A 19,877-nucleotide genomic window follows, 5' to 3' on the forward strand; every position below is an offset into this window, starting at 1 on the left:
TTGACTGATGCTTTGTATTGACGACGTTTTTATTTGATGAATAATCAAATAAGAGGAAATGTTTATTTGGCAGGAAAACATATAATCAGCACAATGCAGGTCCAGCTCCCAAAAATGTATGTATACATCTGGGCTGGGGTCAATTATAATTGTCATTGTGTAATTAATGATCGTAATTGCAAGTGTTTTGTCGTTGTAATCTTAATTGAATTGTAATTGTGTTCAGATAATTGACTTTGTAATTGTAAATGGTTTATTGTAATGTAGCTATTGCTAAATTGCATCTCATGTCCCAATTTGGGCTTTTACATAAGATATAATCAATGCACAAAAATGTGAATGTAAAGATGCTAAAATTATAACGAATTATATTATAACAAACACATAAAATCATCACAATAGGCTATAAATCACTATAAATGATGATTAAACACAATACACCAAAATACAAAACTAAATGAGATCAGAGGTAAAGTGCTTTGGCTCCATGTGGACTGTTTTTGAGTGCTATATAAATAAAAGTTAGTAAAATTGTAATTGAACTTTATTAATTGGGGAAAATATTTGTAATTGACTGTCAGGGGGTAAAGTAATTGTAATTGGAAAAAAATGACAGTCAGCGTAATCATAATTAAATTATAATTGAATATGGAATTATTGCAAATGTAATTATAACTGAAAAATGTAATTGACCCCAACCCTGGTATGCATGTACATTTTTTTTCACATCGCCTCTGGTTTATTCCCACTGTCCTCAAATTGGCACATTTAGAGACATGATCACATCACAAACAATAAAATACCATCTAGTTTAGGGATATTTAAGGTGCAGAATCCACCCCACAGGCACATAACGTATTTCAACAGTCACTTATGAGGTACAAAGGAATATTGAGTGTTTTTTTTTTTTTACTGGTAAAGGTGACGATACAATGAGAAAATAAAGAATTTTGTAATTGCATGTGACTGAAAAGGAGCAGGTCTGCTATTAATGAAAGTGAACAGTTCAGTCAAGTGACACATCCTCAGTGTATTATAATTATTTGCTGCCATAAGATAATGAGTTGATCTCAACAACAACAACAATGCTATTCACTGAAATATTTAGTAAGGCTGTTACTGTGTAACTTTCATAGTGTTTCATTGGTGCAGCTTAAATCAGAAGGTTGATATTTCTACTTCCAGCTCATTTGTCCTTGTTGGGTTCAGTTCCAGCTGGTGGTGCTGTCAGCTGCTTCATCTGCAGCTCCACTTGGGTTTCACGTTGCTTCTTGACCAATTTACCGCCTGTAAATCCCAGTACGCCTCCCAGAGCGCCGGCCACCCCGGCAGCTTTGAATCCAACCAGCAGCCCGAGTGGGCCTCCCACTACACTGCCCAGGATCGCCCCGGCAACCGGCAACACTGCCAATCTGTAGCCCACTGCCTGGAGAGACAGGTGGAAGAGATATGTTTGAGTTTAATTTGACACTGACACACACACACGCGCACACACACAAAAACCTTTAGAGGCATCAGCACTTTGTGGCTGCAAGACAGTTTGAGATTTAAATGTGTCTTTTTATGATCACACATCAACCAGCAGAAGAAAGAAGGGGGTGGGTTTGTTGGGGAAATGGTGTAAACATGCTCGTGTGTGTGTGTGTGTGTGTGTGTGTGTGTACACCATTGCTTGCCCAGCAGCATCAAAGCCCTTTCGTTATCTTCATTCAGAGGAAATCAGAGAGATGTGGCCTGTGTGTTATTACAGCTGTTATCATCAGAGTGGAAGGAGCTGATGGCAATTAATGACTGATTTCCAGACCATCCTCCTCTCCCTTCCTCTCTCTCTCTCTCACACACACACACACACTCGCATGGACGCTCACTTGATTAACACTTTACCATTAAATTAATCCAGTTCAAATGCTTGCATTGCACATCTCCCCCCCTGTGGCAGTTAAGGGAATTTTAATATCATCCCAGTTGAAAGAGTAGAGGTGGAGGAGGAAATGTAGGTGCTGTGTGCGTGTGTGTGTTGTGTAGTTTGACCTGATGACAGATAAGAAGCTTTCAAACAAGTTAAAACATCCAACATCTTTCCTGTCTCTTTATCTATGCACAGCTTTTTTTGCATTATATGCAGCAGTGACCTCACAGAGAGGTCAGACTCCTTTTGTTTTTTTCTCATTTGATTTAATTGTGTCACAGTCTGGGTGAATCAAAGTCAGAAGCAAAGGTGATGCACCCACGGTACATAAAGGAAAATATGTTCACAATTACTGTATGATAACTGGAATGTGGACAAACAGGTAGTAAACATGTCCCAAATATTCTTTAGCTGCAGGTTCTGTTTAAAGCCTTTCTGCATGTGATGGATTGAAAATGGCTTATGGTTACTGAAGACTCTCACCTTCATGGGAGTGGAAATAAGAGGTTTTTTTTTGCTAATTGTTGTGTAACAATGATTATCATTGTGTCGCTTCTTTTGTCCATGTGCTGCACTGTAATGTATTTATAGTAACTTCAGTAGCTTCACAGCGCAATTCAATTTAATATAATATACAGTACATAGTGTCAAATACAACAGCTATAACGTGGCACTCGTACAAAAATGAAAGACATGTTTTAAATTAAAAAAACAAACAAACAAAACAACAAAAGAATATAAGGAATTCCTTGTTTGGAATTTACAATTTCTCCCTTTGATTTTACGAGAGAAAATTGCATCATCATTTGCATCGTTTTGGAATCCAACCTACACTGTGATAATAAAAGCCCATTTGTCTTTAGTAGCAGGTGGACACTTTTTAATTTGAATAGATTTATTTTCTAAATACAATATTTCACTTCTTATTGTTGTATTTGTTGCTCTTTAGGTTTAGCTATTTAGAACCGTCCAAACTGACAGTATGAGTGAGTCTGTGATGTATCTCTTTTAGTGTAAAACATTTTTTTGGATCTTTGGTTCCAATTCAGTAAGCAGTCTTTATACTTTAACGTAATATGGTAATGTGCTGTCATAAAAGGACAAAAGTGTAAACCAGAAACCTCAGTGACCACGATGAATCAGATCTACTGAGAGAGACACGCTGGGTTTAAAATGAAAGAAGCGGCTCCTCTTTTATTGCGTGTTCGCTGAGTGCTGCTAATTTCTGCCTCATCACTTCACACTTCCATTAAGCTTGTGCTACGTGGGCGAAAACAGACAAGAGGTCAGAGGTCGACATTTTTATTACTTTTGATATCTAAAAAATGTGAGAGTTAAGTTATAAAGTGTGTGTGTGTACTGCTGTGATTGGAAGTTATCAGCTGGTTTTCAGTGAAGACCAACAGTTCAACATTTCAGGAGAATGAGCATTAAACAGAGACGGAGGCTTCTCCAAAAAAAACTATTATACAGTCATTTAAACCTCTTGTTGGCTCTACACACACACACACACGTGTCCTCTTTCCCGTCAGGTCTCTCATCCAAACTCTTTATCACTCTTCCTCTCCTCTCCTCTTCTCTCTATTTTCTTAATTGCAGCTTTCCTCCGTATTCGAGCGGATCAATAGCGACAAATGCTGTGGAATGGCTGGGAGGCAAAGTGCCATCGATCTCCCTATCTCCCAAACACTACACGCAAACGCACGCACCACATCATCAGGACACACACTCTTTCTCTCTCTCTCTCACCAACACACACACACACACACACACACACACACACACACACACACACACACACACACACACACACACACACACACACACACACACACACACACACACACACACACACACACACACACACACACACACACACACACACACACACACACACACACACACACACACACACACACTCTCTCTCTTTATTACACACCTTCCCCAGGCTTTTGGTCCCCTCCTCCACATTGGCAGCGGCTGTGTTGACGTTGTCCTCGATGCTGTCAATCTTCTCCTGCTGGGACTGCAGTGTGTGGGGGTTAGAGACACACAAACACACTTCAACAGCTAGTTTGCAAATCTGAGCACACGGAACTAAATGTACAGCCATGCATACAGATACACACACAAGAAGAAGAGGAGAAGTAAACACCTGTTGTGCACAGAGTTTGAGTTTCGTGTTCATGGCTAAACTGGGCGAGGAGGCCGAAGACGTATTCAAGACAGGTTTCAACACAGGTGGGGCCCATCTGTGTGTGTGTTTATAGCATTGTGTACATCTCATGAAATATTCAGAATGGCAGATGCCGCTCTCCATGTGAGTGTTGGATGGACACAGTCACCAAAGACAATCAGTGCATTTCTTCTCACTATTCCAACAAGATTCTTTCACTTCTTACCTTTGTGACGAGGGGCCTTTTTTTGAAATTATTTGTTTATTTTTATACAAAATTCGGTTTTTGTTTTTCACCGCTTTTTCCACACACACTTTGGTAAAAACTATTTTCAATCATTCTTAAAAAAAAAAATCAGACATTTCCTGTTGTACATTTCTTTTCTGATACACTCTTAAACACTGGCCTGAGTTGATAGGAAGATTTTTTTTTTTTTTATTATTTGTTAAAAAAATTTTAAGCAATTTAAAAGTGTAAAATTTCTGATTTGTTTTTCTCTTACATTTTACAATAAAAATTGTTTCATAATATTCTAGAAAACCTGAAGAAAAAGGAAAGAAAAAAGGAAAAAAACAAGTAACTTATTGTAAGGAACTGATTGATTATTTAAACCTCTGAATAAATACATTGATTAACTAATCTATGACATCCTATTGATTTGAACTACTTAGTTTAACTGTCAGCAGAGCATATTCAGCAATAATAATCTGAATTAAAATTAGGAGAAACTAGAACAGACAAACTGGGCTCAAAGCAGATAGTGTTACAGGTTCATTGTGTTCTTATTAGTCCGCAGTTTGACCTGTAATTTTACAACTATGAAGAAAATTAAACATCACTTTATAGCTGAGAATCAGTCCAATTTATCAACTTTGTCCAAAGTCTACGGAAGAGGGTTAGGGCCAATTTTTGATGGAGGAAACAATATTGAACAAATCAAGAATAAATTCGAAATGTCAAGATTAAAGTTGAAATTTTGAAAATAATCTCAAAACACAATATTGTGATTAAAGTTGAAAGTTTGCTGTTAAAGTCAAATCTACGGAAGCAGACTGCGGTCAATTCACCAAATACGACAACAGTCCCCATCAAAACTGGCCCTACTCTGTTTCCGTACAGCTCCTCAATAGCTACAGGGACTGAACGCTCCACCTTCACTGGTTTTTCCTTCTGAACAGATTCAGTTTTTGGTAATTCTTCAAAGCCCTTAAAGAGATTTCAACGCTGTGTTTATGAGCTAAAACAGAAAGGATCTCTTTGTTATTGGACCCAACTTTTAAGTATAGTTTAAATGGAATTTTGTAGATGGCTACGATCTGCTGTTTATTGTCATATGAATTGGCCCTCGCCAGCTTCTGTAGATCCTTAGACTTTTATCACTATATAGTATTTTCAGTAAATTTACTAGATGACTTTCGTTTTTTGACTCAAATCTCGACATTATATTTCAACTTTGTTCTCGAAATTTCAACCTTTATCTCAACATTTCAACTTTCATCCTGATTTGCTCAAAATTATTTTCTCCATCAAAATTGGCCCCAATCTGCTTCCGTAAAAGGCAGAAAAACAAATAAAATGAGAGGAGGAGAATAGCTCAGAAACTTGAGCAGACTCAAACACACTCAGTGGTTCCTCTGGGCCTCAGCACGTGAATATTACTCCCCTACAGGCGTCATCCACCCCTGAGACATCCCAACATGTCTATGCTCTTTCTCCTACCACCCCCTGCTCTTTTTCTCTCCACCCTAAACACGTCCTTCCCCTCTCTCTTTCACTGCTAATCTCTCATTCACTCAACCTGCCTGCTCCTCTCCCTCCATCCCTGAGGATGGAGTGATAATCTGAGCCGTCTGTTCTCCACCTGCTTCACCGAGTCCCTCGTTTCCCTCCTCCGCCCCCCTCCCCCGACAACCTGCTGTCCCCCCTAAATCCTCTCTCTCTCTCTCTACTCACTGAGGGGCCTCTGGAGGCCCCGGGTACTCCTGAGCTGATCTCTATAACCTCGTCTCAGTGGAGTCCCACCATGCAACAAGAGCGCACACACACACACACACACACACACACACACAAAAGCACACACCACTTCCTGGAAACACTATAGGTGAACAGCGGCTGTCACACTGTTTTTGTTCGCAGCGCTGGCTACACACACGCGCTCACACGCACAGAGTACTGAAATGTGAAGGTAGTAACCTGGAGCGAAACGAAAGGTGCACAGATGTGTTTGTACTCACATGGACCAGTAGGGAGAACTCTGTCACTAAACCAAACAACTCCTTTAGATTCTGAGAAGAAGAAAAAACATTCAGCGTTCACTGTATTATTATCATTATAACACACTTCCACACATCTATTCTTTCTTTATTTCTGCCTCTATGGATGATAGTAATTAGGCTACTAGTGATTTATTTACAAGAGTTATAAAACTAAAGTCCTCAATGTGCTCCTGGCATTTCCCTGACCCTCACAGGGAGTAATGATGTGATGTCACATATGTGGACATGCTCTGCTTAGTGTCTCTGCGGTGTTTTAATGTCTATTAAAACCCAAGCAGTGAGTTTAGCAGAGCGGCAGCATTTGTGAGCCTCCAAACTGACCGTGACTGTTGCCGTGTGCGCACAACAGAAAAATAAACAACAACTGTTCCAGGCCAGGTCGGTTTAGATGAGGACGTGGGTTATTTAAGGAATACTAACTTTAGAAGTCATTTCAAACAATTAGAAGGACAAAATCTGGATGTGTTTTACAAGCTTTTTGTCCAAAGACTTATGTTTTAAAACACTGACGTTTTCTTATAAATATGATCCTGTGACTCTGGACTCATTTCATAGGAGTTTATAGCAATAGAGCCGAGCTGTGGGAATACTTGTAGTTTTCCTCCACATGTTTTTATTTCCAGAATAAAACTTCAACCCTCGTCTGATTTGCGTACTCATTCCTGTCGAACATCTTTAAAAAAAAAATCACAAGCCAAAGTAACGTCGTGCGTTTACCTCTTCCAGGTTTTCCCAGGACTCTGCTGCACTCTGATCAGCTGGGATCTCTGGAAGGAGGAGCTGAATTCTGTTGTCGGACTCTACTGCCTCATCATCATCATCATCATCATCAGTGTGAGGGGATTCACAGCTGGGTGTCTGAGCAGCAGCAGCAGCAGCAGCAGGAGGAGGAGGAGGCACAGGGTTGGAGTGTAAAAGAAGGAACTCTCTAGCGGAGACCGCCGCCCTGTCTCTAATAGGCTGGACCAGAGCTTCCAGTGCGGCGGCGTCTTCTGGGCGGATTCGTTTGCAAAGCTTGTCCATCTCTCTGACGTTGGCTCTCAGTTGCTGCGCAGAGGCAAGAAACACTGACTTTTAAAATGGAAACGTGAAAGATGACAGGGTCGTACACGTTATGAGGCTGATTACACTCGGACAAGTGAATTTGAGGTAAAACTCAATGAAATAGTCTAGGAAACAGAAGACAAAATAACAACAAAGATGAAACTTTTCCCTTCTTTCTCAGTGTGTCGACTGAGCCGCCGCCCTTTTTAAGGGGTCACCATAACAAATAATTGCAACGTTCACTATAGTTGGAGTTGGCTGAAGGCCGACAAACCAAAAACAAACCCAGACTCAGAATGGCTTCATAGAAATTACACAAGTAGATGTTGGAGGTTAAACATGTATTGATGAATATCTTTAAACTAAATGAAAATTTGAAATCAGAAAACCTTTTGGGAATCAATTTATCAATATCATTGACAATAAATAAGGTAGATATCCCACTCTTCAATGTTTTGTGTGCTACAGCCATGAAGCAGACGACATGGACACGGAAACAACAAATCTCACCCAAAATAAATCTTTGGTTGAGAACGGTAGAAAAAACTTTAGATGATAGAAAAATAACTTCAAAAATGAGAGATAACTTGCAAATTTTTTTTTAAATGTTTGCTTTGGCCCTTTTCTTTCTCTTTCATATGCTGGTGGTGTGTATTTTATTATCATAGTGTTTATTACAATTACAACTTTTTGTTAATTGTTGCAATACAGTATTAAAAACTATGTTGGCATCTAATTCTAAGTTTTTATTCAATTTGTTTGAATATGACAAAATGTGCATTCACTACCAATTGTGTAACATGAAGTAAAATACTTTTTTAAAAAAATTTAAAAAGGAAGGGGGAGATGTGTGAGGTGCACAAAATACCTTTTAATTCATACATTAGAAAAAATAGCATTCCATTAAATAGGAGCTATTATTTATCGTTCAGAAAAACGAGTTCATATGCCGACATATTCAGCCTTGTGAACTGTGTACGTCAGGTTAAAGGTGAGATTGTGTGTCAGGATAACAGAATAAAGGGCCCTGAGGGTAACGTGAGGATTACACCTCAGCCATCAGCCCTCCAGGCTGCTGCACAACTAACGGCCTCAGGGGGTCAACGTGCTGCTGATTACATATTCTGCTAATTACACAAGACAAATATATGAATAGATCATTACACATGTTCATTCACACAGACAGGGAGGCAAGGCACCTGTCAGCAACTACACATGACCTGGGTAACCATATTTGGGGTCTTAAAAGAAGATGATACATTACTAATGAAATACATACAGTATGTACATATATACAGTATGTATGGGTGCATATATCTGTAGTATATATAAGTAGCTCATAGATAAATCGGTTGTGCAGTTATAAGAGGGGTAGAATTAAATAAGTCAAACTTCTTCCTACTTCTTTGAACGTGTAAATGTTTTATTGAAATTGTCTTACTATGTGTTTTTGACTTGTTATTGAAAATAAGTTGTTTTGCGACATTCCTTTTATTTTATATGTAACATTTTTGTTTTTACATGTTTTTAAAAAAAAAAAATCAATAATTTTTTTTTTTTTTTTTTTTTTTTAAGTAGGAAGTAGTTTTAAACAAGTATATAAAGCAGTGGTTCCAAAACATTTTCTGTTGCACCCCATTTGAAGAAAAAAAAATGTTCAGCCCTAATGACATATTTTAAAACAGTAATAATAAAGTTCTTTGAGTGCAATGAATTTTTTTGTTTTTTCCCATTGTCCATGCTCAATGTTCAGCAAGGCCGTTCTCATCACATGACGTCACGCACCCCCTAGGGAGCACGCCTCCCAGTTTGGGCACCGCTGACATAAAGTACTTCTCTGAATAATGTATTTAACAATAAGTAAATGGGTTAAAATCAGGCTGGACCGAGACATTTGTTTTATTGAAATTACCAAAATCCCCTGAATGCACCGGACAAGGCCTTTAAACAGGTCCATGAAGTCTCTGCACCAATCAAACCCTGAACAGATAAATCAAGATATTATTTGTACTCTATCCATCCCAATTTCCCATCCGAGGCTGTCAGAATTCTATCCACATGTCTGTGTTTCTGTCTGCCAGCCTAGGAAACACAGCAGCACATCTGCACACACACATTAACCCAAATCTGTGGCCGGTAAGAGAAACCCACACTGTGGGTTAACACCAGCAGGACATGGTAAAGCACTCTGTGTGTGCGCCCCCTGGGGTTTGTGGGGTAATGGTGAGAGGATAGGTGTGTGCCTGCTTCAAAGTTCTTTCACCTTTGAAGACACGGTGGCTTCCAGGCAACAACATCCCCTGAGGCATTTCACGCCCACTACGTGAACAAGAATGCAAGAAAAAACACACACACACACACACAATTGCAATCACAGGATGGTTGGTCTGATAACTCTTCCACGGCCCTGATTTTTTATTTTTTTTAACTGCTTTGAACTTCACAAACAACACGTTTTCACTTCAAATTAAACAAACAGAAACCTTTTTTTTTCTCAGTGACAAATTAGTAATGAGTGTGTGTGTGTTTTTTTTTTTGTACATGTTCACAGTCATGTCTCATTACTGTCTGTTGACTAATGGAGCTGCAGCCTTATATGCAGACGGCTGAGTTATTGTCACATGAACACGTAATGTAATAATGCTTGGAGGCGGCCATGATTGTGTCTGAAGAATGTCATTTGGTGCTGAGTATTCAGGTCACATAGCATCCAATAGACAATTTGCACAGCGTTTTGCAAACACTTAACAGGTAAAGACAACCACAAGGTTTGTTAGAAACTGCGTATTTATCTCTCAGTTGGATGGGTGATGATTATTGCACAGAAACTTTAATGTGATCATGGACTTATTTATTTGTATCTGAAAAGCAAAACAGAGACAGGACACAAAGAAAACTGCTTTTTTTGGTATTTTTTGTACTGAAATAGTGGCTTTTCTCAATCCTAAAGCTGTCATTGTTTTTCGTTGGTTACCATTTTTAAAGCAGTGGTCTGATCACATAAATCAGAGGTTTTGGCTAAGGAGTCCCAAAGAGCTTCAGGCTGAGCTTAAACACTTTGGAGAGAGGATTTTAGCCTGTACTGTAAACCATGGAATGCACCGTGGGAGGGACGACACGACTACAGACAGAACGACAAGGAAAGCTGAAGCTAATGTTTGCAATGAGATTTTTTTCTTAATGTCCTATTACTAGTAAGAGAAAGTCAAACTAATGCAATATGTTGAGATCTTCTGAGAGGGCAGTGACTAAATTCATTAATGGGTGATCATTTATTTATTTTTTATTTATTCAGTTTATTTTCAACATGGTTACATTCACTTTCACAATTTTTTTTTTTTTGTACATGCAGAAAAAGGAGACGAGAGAAATTGCTTATCTAAGTCCCGTCCCCTGTTTTGAACACAGAAAATTTACATCAAAGCTTGTCTCTCTGGTCAAACATTCTTAGGTTGTTCTGAACACAATATCATTTCATTTTTTTTTTTGTCCTTTTTGAGTAGGATTTATTCTCATCTGTAGTCAGTGTTGACTTTCTTTATTCCTCCTCCTCATGGAAGGAAAATTCAAGATCGAATATTGTCTATAACTTCCATCACTTTACATTTGGGGTGAGTATTGGCAAGGATGTTGCAATACGATACGTATCACGATACTTGGGTCGCGATACGATATTATGGCGATATTCTCGCGATATTCTACCCAGTTAATATCAAAAGTAAATGTAGAGATGAAAAATCCAGTTGCTGTATATGTTCATCAGAAGATATTGATCATTCAGTGGACAAATTGAGTCAAAACTATTTGCTTCAAAACATCCTATTAATTATTTATTATTGGTGTTTTTGCACATTTTGACATCATAAAGTCAAATGCATCACGTAACCATTGCAACGCATTGAAAGCATTGTAACCACTGAAATATTGCACAAAAACACAAAAATATTGATTAAAAAAATAAAAAATATACAAATATATATATTTAAAAAAAAATAAATAATAATTAAAAAAATTAAAAATTAAAATTCTAAATATATCGTGAAATCAATTTTTTCCCCCCCTCACACCCCTACTTTACATATATTTATAGGGCAGTATTACAGCTGGTGCCTCCTGGCCTCTCAGCCTGCCCTTCCTCCCTCTCACCTGACACACCTGATTCACATCAGTAATCAGGTGGGGAGGGAGGAGGAGCTGTAAAAAGGCCTGAGAGGACCAGAAAGAAGGAGGCACAACATCAGACATGTGGGGAGAGTTCTTCTGCGCCCCACTCGATGTCCTGTAAGTTTGTTATTGTAGTTTGGGTTGGAGATTTCTGGTAGCCTTGTTTTTATGTAGTTTTAGTCTTTTGTAAGTTTTTGTAGTTTACAGGGTGGACGCTGGGTCGACGGCCCTGTATAGGGTTGGCTCAGTGTCCTCCCTACTTTTGTTCAGTTTGGCCAGGGTCTCCAGTCTCTTTTGATTCGTTGTGTTGCTACTTTTAAGATTTTGTTAATAAATACTTTTGATAAACCTTGCTTTCTGTGTTTATGTTGCAGTCCCTCAAGCCTTGATATTAAATCCTAAAGGGGGTCGTAACAGGCAGAATAATGTTGAAATAGATGAATCTGTATCAGACCCTTGAACTATAATAACACCCCTGATGTAAAGCCTGCATTAAAACCCATCTACAGTAAAGAATGGGGTGTGGGCAGTGTTGTTAACTCTGGAACTGGAGATACTAAAAATAATTAAAGGAAGGATAATATCTATAGATTACTCATATTTATGGGAGACTTGTGTTCAGCAGATGAATAGAATGTTTGCCTTACTGGTTTCATGTCTTTTAGCAGAATAACAAGGCAAAACACACAAACTGGCAGCACATAAATAAGAAAAGTTAAAACTCAAGGATGAGTCCGAATGTGTTTCCCTATAAAGCTGCCATTCCCACAGCTGATACAGTAATAATAAAGTTTTAAAGCAATAACAATATCCTATTTTCTTCTTAGCCCTTAAGCTGATATTCGGAGTTTCTGAGAAGACGTCTCGATGTCCCGCCCTCAACAGCTCCATTTCCTGCGCCTGCCTCAGCAATCTACCTGAAGCCACGCCTCTACTTTTCTGCACGCACATCGCGGAACATAACAAGGTCGCATTGATATAGGTCTATGGGTCAGGTAAGAACCATAATCATATTTACCTGTTTGCTGTTGTGACGCGTGGACTTGTTTCCGTGTACAGTTCCGCATTCACTTTGATTGACGGACTCCACTACAGAAAGTCGAAGCCTATTGGCTCGAGGATAACGGTACTTGTTTTAATTTGTATAAGGGTCTATAGGACGAAGGAGGGTCTTATATACATGAATGTATATGAATGACCACTGGCAGTAGACCATAGTAAAATACTAGTTAGGTATTTTTTTGCATTTAAAAGGAATCATTCTCAGAAACTGTGGATATCAGCTTTAAACTCAGTTTTTAATTCCCTAACAGTGAACAGTCACAGTTCTCAGTTTTAATTCCATAAAGAGGGTGAAAAGGTGCAGCGGACTTAAAGCGCAGGTTGTTCAGTTAATTAAATCACTTTGATTTTTGACACCTGCAGCACCTGCTTTAACCAAGATAGGATTTTCTGAAGATCCTTCACCTGCTCAACTTCTTTTGTTTTAAAAACAATGCCTACATCAACTCTCAGCTTTCAACAATTCTTGAACATCCACTGTTATATTGGTTTACAGAGTATGATGTCATACCTGTACCGTCCTGCTGGCGTTGATGTGCTCTGTATGGAGGCGGTCCCATTGCTGGCTGCGTTGGTACTGTTAGCATGAGAAGAAGAGCGTTACATATTGATCTGTGAACTGGAGGGCTCTGTGATGCTTTGATACCTGCCATCACCTTCAGTATGTTATGGTGGTGTTTCTGCAGCCGCTCCAGGTCCGTGGGTAAAGCCACTTTGATGAACTTGTGGATCGGAGCCTCCAGGCGCCTCAGTGTCAGCTTGGGGCTTTCCTCGGCCATGTGTGCTGCAGTCGGCCCAGAGCTCACAGCACTTAGGGAACCTGGACCCTGCTCTGCCCAGCGTGATCTCACTAGTGCACCCACATCCACTGGAATCGCAGAAGCGTATGATGTGAATCGTTACAGAAATGAAACCATTGAACTCTGCAACTGAAGAATGTCTAAAGAACGAAAACGCCAAAGGATCTTAGTTGAGCTTGAGAATTGTGTCACAACAGTGAGATGACTGACAGCAGTGGTTCCTCTCAATCTAATGATGACGTCATCATGAGAATAAGCTACGCATTACAAATTAAAAAGGTGGACCAGGGTAGCACCTAAAACATGCAGGACAGGAGCTCTCCAGGACCTTGGGCATACCTGAAGTAAAGCATGTTCTCAACTTTGGTTGGGCAATATATGGAAATATATGCAATATATAGAGTTTTCTATTTTGGCGATATAGGAAATGACAATATCGCCTGTAGCAAGATACTGTACATTTCTATAGCTTTTGTATTAAAATACTTGTTTTAGGAGTCGCTGCTTTTGCTACTTCTCAGAACAGTTAGATGATCACTGAGTGCGTCCCAACCCAAACCTTCCCCTACACAATCCACACTACAGAACTCACTCACACATGCTGTCCCTTACAGGAGAAAAAGCCAAAAGTGGCACAGATTGTGCAGCTTTTTGTTAATAAATGTGTCTGTCAGGGTTGGGGTCAATTACATTTTCAATTATTTACGTTCAATTACAGTTAAATTATGATTACAGTTACTCGCCTTTTTTCCAATTACAATTGTTTTTTTTAATCCTCAAAGTCAATTACAATTATGTTCCCAATTACTGAGCCTGAACTAAATAACCAATTTCTCGTGTTAGCTTTCTGTGATAACCGGTCCTAAATCAACTGTAACATACACTAAAAACAAATATCTATCATATCTATTGGTTACCTTGTTAATCTTCCTAATCACTGAAAATATAGGTTATTAATATTTTTGTTGTGGGAATATGATTTTTTTTTATGTCAGTATACCCCTAGATTTATAGTTTTTTTAAATATGAAAATGTAGGAAAGCTTGATATGAAACATATTTTAATGTTAACTACATATGTGTAGAACTGAACATAGAACATGGTTAAATTATAATTGACAATTTTTATAGAATTGTCATGACAATTACAAAGTCCATTATATGAACTCAATTACAATTATGACAAACAGATTTTTTTAAATTACAATCATAATTATGCCATAATTGTAATTCATTATTAATTACTCGATCACGATTATAATTGACCCCAACCCTGGTCTGTGCGGCATTTTGCATCAACAACTTTAACCCAGAATTTTCTGTCTGGTCAAACTTTATTTAAGGTAAAAATATTGAGATTTACATCATATATTGCCATTTTGAGAAAAATTATTGAGATATGAGTTTTGGTCCATATTGCCCAGCCTTATTCTCAACACTCGGTTGGGACCAAAAAGTTGATCGTAGCCCGGTTTACAGAGGGCCAAGGGCATTACACAAGGCAAGTGAACACTTTAAAAGAAATGTTTTTTGATGCAGTCCAATAAAATCCAATAATCATTTTCTGGCTGATATTAGACCGATATCTGATATCAATATCGGATCGGGACACCTCTAATACCTATTATTGAATTAATCCAAAACATTTCACATTTGGTCGCATAATCTTGACTCTTTCCTTTAAAGGTAGGGTAGGTAATTTTCTCCAGATACAGTTTTGAAGTTTTTGGTTGAAATTGTCTTTATGTCCTGACAGAAATTAAGATAGTATATGCTCTGAAAAAGGAACAAAGAAAATCTGTAAAAAATTTTGACCAATGAAAAAGACTGGAAAATACTTTTTTAAACCAATCATGTCTCCCTGTCTCTCTGCTGGTTCTCAACTCCTCGCGTGCACGAGCCCACACTCAAAGCACGTCACTCATGACAGAATTAAAACTGAGTTTTTAGTCATGTTTTTTTAACATACATAATGATAAAGTTTAGCGTTCACTTACTGCTGAATGAGACTTGAGACTTGATGTAGTTTCTACACAATACAAGCGATGAGCTTAGGTCCGCTATTGGAGCACTGGTGCTTGTGCATGTGAGTGAGGGATGTGGCTTGAAAGGGAGCACAGGGGGGTGGGGGGGGTGCTACATTCAAAATCATGCTAGCTTTCAAAAATTACCTACCCTGCCTTTAACTGTGTGCGTGCGCGTGCATGTTCATTCTTTTCTTGCCTTGCCTATTATGAGGACTGCAGGCGAAATATTACGAGAACGCTATAATCTGGTAAATCTGCATTTAATGTTTTCTGATCATGGTCCCTGAGAAAATAACTAAGGAAATGAATAAAACTAATAAGATGAATAAAAGTAAGAACATTTGCCTTGGTTTACAGATCACAGATGATTTTGAAGGGATGGTCAGCGTTAGGAAGCACTGACATAGATGAAACTAGCGAACTCCTATAAGATACAAGTATTGATAATGCTTTCTAATCACAGTATTCACAGAAACGGGGTCCCCTGGCCTCAGATATAACCTTCCAAAAAAGCCGGACAGAGAAACTATAATTTTTCCCAGCTGCAATATGCCTTTAAAAATAAAACTCTATTATGATGCTGCGTTTACGATTCACTGGCCTTTGATCTCAGTCAGGATGATTAAGAGGCATTTATGAGTTGCCTTTTATGAACTATTATTATTTGTTAATTTGTTTTGACTCTAACTATAGAAGTAAACCTTCCCCTCAGGGAATGATGAGGACATCCTCAATAAATCCTGTAATTCAGATGCTTTCATTCAGATGTATGATCCACAGAAGAACTGTATCCAAGCACATATGACTAAAAAACAGTGACTGACTGAGACCCTAAAGAGAGAAGATGGTTAAAAAACACAAAACAAACGTAGTAGATATTGGTAAGGCTTTAAAATAAAACAAACGTGCAATATTGAATTTCAGAGAAAATAGAAACATTTGATGAACTTGAGATAATGTTGAAGTTTTGTTTTGGACAGCTCGGTGGTACAGGGGTTTGTCACTGGCCCCTCACACCAAAATTGTAATTCGTTTGAATCTGATGTTCCAGTGAGACACAGTCTACAATGTGCACCGTGTTCCATACTTCATTATTATTAAGTTAGTCATATTTATTATTCGTTGATGTGGCGCTTTATACCTAAACTACATCTAAAATGCACACATCTTTCCAAAGGTTTTCAGCAAACTTCAAATTAAAATGAAAGTTTATAACATTGTAACAAAACTGATTAATAATATCCAGGTCTTTATTATGAATAAGGTATGATCAGCATGTTATGGTTCACAATAAAAGAATCCCAAAAATTTGAGGTATAAATCAAAAGTAGTGGCATTATTTCACTATTTTTGCCATGCCAAAATAGATTATAATTTATAAACCACACCATCATTTTCTGTACTCACTTATCCCGTACAGGGTGGCAGGAGCGGTTGATCGTACATCAGCTGACTTAAGGAAGGTACAAGGTGGACAACACACTGGGGTGTCAAACTTCTTTTCCTTCACTTAGGGACCAAACACATCTCATACAACTATTGAGAATGTCGCTTTGTGTGCAAAGAACATCTAAGTCATCATCTAATTACTATTTTAAAAAAAAAAAAAAAAAAAAAAAAAAAAGAGATAAGCAGATTATATTTTTTAAATTATTTCATTTTTACACATTGATTATAAAGACGATCCTATTAAAACGTACAACTTGCTTTTCTTGATATCTGAGCATTAACAACAAAGTAATGTATTCTTTTTACAGTAATGTTTAAATTATTAAAGTTATACAAAGGGTCAAATTTGACCTTAGGTTAGGTTAAAACCATAGTTAATTTAGATGAATAAAAAAATAAATAAATAAATAAACAAACGGGGGTGAAAACTAGCCCAATGGTATAACTGGAAATGTATACTTAAGTATGAAGTAATCTTTTTTTTTTTTTTTTTTTTTTTGCTGCACAAATCTATGAACAAATCTTAAAAATAAACATGTTTCCATTCCTACAACATTTAAAAATTTAGATTTAATTTTCATTCTTTTTTTTTTAACTAACATTTCAAGATTCTTTAAAAATAAATAAATAAATAAAAAGAATAATAAAAGGGATGTGTCTGGGGTTGCTTTTTTTGTTTCAGCACATAAAAGAGTTGCAACTATAAAAGCGTGTTAAGGTAATGAAATAAAACATGTACAGTAGCTGGTGATGTGCACCTGCAACACGACAATAAAACACAGAAAAGAAAGAAGAATCCCTATGAAAATGGTCACTTATCAGTTTGACATGAGACCTGTTCGAGAGGCAAATAATTGATTAAATGTCCTTAGTCTGTCTGAACCTAAACTAAAATCTTTTATCTGTGTTTGACAGTAGCTGGTTTTATAATGAAAGGACTGACATACAAACACATTCACTTACCGAGCGTTAAAACTCCTTTCCTCAAGGATCCAATCTATGTTGGACAAAACCGACCGTGAACATTTCAAACTGAGAGAAAAACGCAGGTCACGGTGGCTAAAGTTTCACTTTAGAATTTCTGACTGTTGGTAAACAACTCATTTCTCTGTGCGTCACAGAATAGGTTCCGACCTCCACCAGAGCCCGGAGTACAATGTGTTCCTTTTCAGCGTGACTCTCTTTAGTTTGTTAATGAAAATAATGTGATGTTATTGTACAAAAGATATTTTGTAAAATAAAATTACTTAGAAACACTTCACAATGTTTGGTTTTATAGAATTCTTTTTTTTTTTTTTTTTTTTTTTTTGTGTTTCAGGTCAACAAAAAATTACAGCAAATATTACAACATGTAAAAAAAAAAAAAAAAAAAAAAAAAAAAGTCGTTTTCCAACAACCAGCTGATTGTGAAAATATCAAAATATCCAAAGTGTAATAGCTTTTTTAAAAATATATTATTTCTAAATACTTTTCTTTTAATTCATCAAAGTATTATTCCATCTTCACTGATTAAAGGCGTTGAAAAGTTTCTTTTAAAACAATTAGTTATGGAAAACAGCTTTTATAGTCTCAGGTAAGAGGGGTGGATAAGTTGGAGGGAGAACATATCCCTTTCTTAAGGTGTTCCTTAAACTTAGTAATTTATACTTGACAAGGTATTAATGCTGTGGCTAAACGTTGCAATAATAAAATATAATGTTGATGCAAAAAAAAAAAACAAAACAAAACAAAAAAAAACTTAAGTTTTGCCAAACAAAAAAAAAACAGAACAAAAATATATATTTCAAAACAGAAATAAAAGGTATCATAAGTTTAAATGTATAAGCTCTTGTGAACAAATTATGCATATGTTACTAGTTTTCAAATCAGGTTTTTTATTTTATAATCCTCTGAGGTATTTGTACAGTACTTATAAGATACATTTAGAGAAGAAGTATTTTTTATTCCCACAAGTGGAAAATTCTGCGAAAATTGCCTTTAGCAGGGAAAAATGAAAGAGAAGTACATAAACAGTAGGAAAGCAAACATTTTAATTCACACACACAAATATACACACAAACTGCAAGGCTTGTGTCTTTGGTTTGGAGTCTGATTACAAATCTATCTGAGCAAATTGTAGATTATTTATTAGCATAATTGTAAGCAAAATTGCATTGATTTGTCAAAAGAATGATATAAATAAATAAAGCACATGTTGTAAGTCTGACTAAAAAATGTTGTTGTGCTGTAATGAAGAAATGAGTCCATCTATCTGTAGATTCAGTCTTTGTGGTGTATTGTTCTGAATTCAAATGAGGATGAAGAATTGGGGTTCCCCCTCCTCTACACTGGGAACAGCCTGCGTGAGTGGGTCTATTTCATGTTCCCACTTTCTTTCTTTTGGTACCTTCTACCTTTGACATTCACCTTCCCACACATCCTTCTCTCTGCAATGGCTTCATGTACGGGGCCAGTGCGGGGGGGGTTTTCCCTGGTTTCTTTCTTCTTTATGGGGACTCCCGGGGTCGCAGAATGAAGAGGAGGAAACACAAAGCCTCAGTCTAAAAAATTTGGTTTAAAGTCTTTGCTGCTGTGCATCAGAGCGACAGTGTGAAACCAAACATTACAATGAACATTTTGCTCATTATGACTCATTCCCATTACATTTGTAGACACCAAAAACAATAGCATCACTTTGACTATAAAATGTTGCCACCAAAACAGTTCTGACTCATGAATATATCTCGCTCTCTGTTGTTGTTGTTGTTGCACTGTGATATCTGGAACTAAGCAACACGTTCTTATTAATTGATTTTTTTAAAATGTGGGTTTTAGACCAAGGAAAAACTACGCAATTCAATTCCAAGCATCTGCCGTTGCAGTTATGTGATGATGGCGCTCCAAGGATCCTCGCTATCGGCTCCCCGATTGGTCGTCAGCTGTGTGGGCTCAACAAACAAATAAAGAACAATAAAATATTTCAGTGTGTGT

General features: G+C 37.4%; 1 protein-coding gene across 1 annotated transcript; it reads right to left on the minus strand.

Annotated features, from left to right (window-relative positions):
• Window positions 1-44: 44 nt before the first annotated feature.
• stx17 (syntaxin 17) lies at window positions 45-18,042 on the minus strand. The gene is made up of 7 exons (XM_028470810.1): window positions 17,871-18,042; window positions 13,289-13,500; window positions 13,144-13,209; window positions 7,080-7,409; window positions 6,321-6,371; window positions 3,849-3,935; window positions 45-1,426 (listed from the first exon to the last, which is right to left on the minus strand). Exons 2-7 carry the CDS (start codon window positions 13,409-13,411, stop codon window positions 1,187-1,189), a joined length of 897 nt encoding a protein of 298 aa, XP_028326611.1. The 5' UTR covers window positions 13,412-13,500; window positions 17,871-18,042; the 3' UTR covers window positions 45-1,186.
• Window positions 18,043-19,877: the final 1,835 nt, after the last annotated feature.

Source organism: Gouania willdenowi, chromosome 16 (assembly GCF_900634775.1).
Source record: "Gouania willdenowi chromosome 16, fGouWil2.1, whole genome shotgun sequence".
Taxonomy (NCBI): domain Eukaryota; kingdom Metazoa; phylum Chordata; class Actinopteri; order Blenniiformes; family Gobiesocidae; genus Gouania; species Gouania willdenowi.

Coding starts and splice junctions, on each gene's coding strand:
- stx17 (XM_028470810.1), bottom strand. CDS start 13,411: ATGGCCGAGGAAAGCCCCAAGCTGACACTGAGGCGCCTGGAGGCTCCG. Junction 3,936..6,320: donor AGTTCTCCCTACTGGTCCAT/GTGAGTACAAAC, acceptor CACACACTGCAG/TCCCAGCAGGAGAAGATTGA. Junction 1,427..3,848: donor GGACCAAAAGCCTGGGGAAG/GTGTGTAATAAA, acceptor CTGTCTCTCCAG/GCAGTGGGCTACAGATTGGC.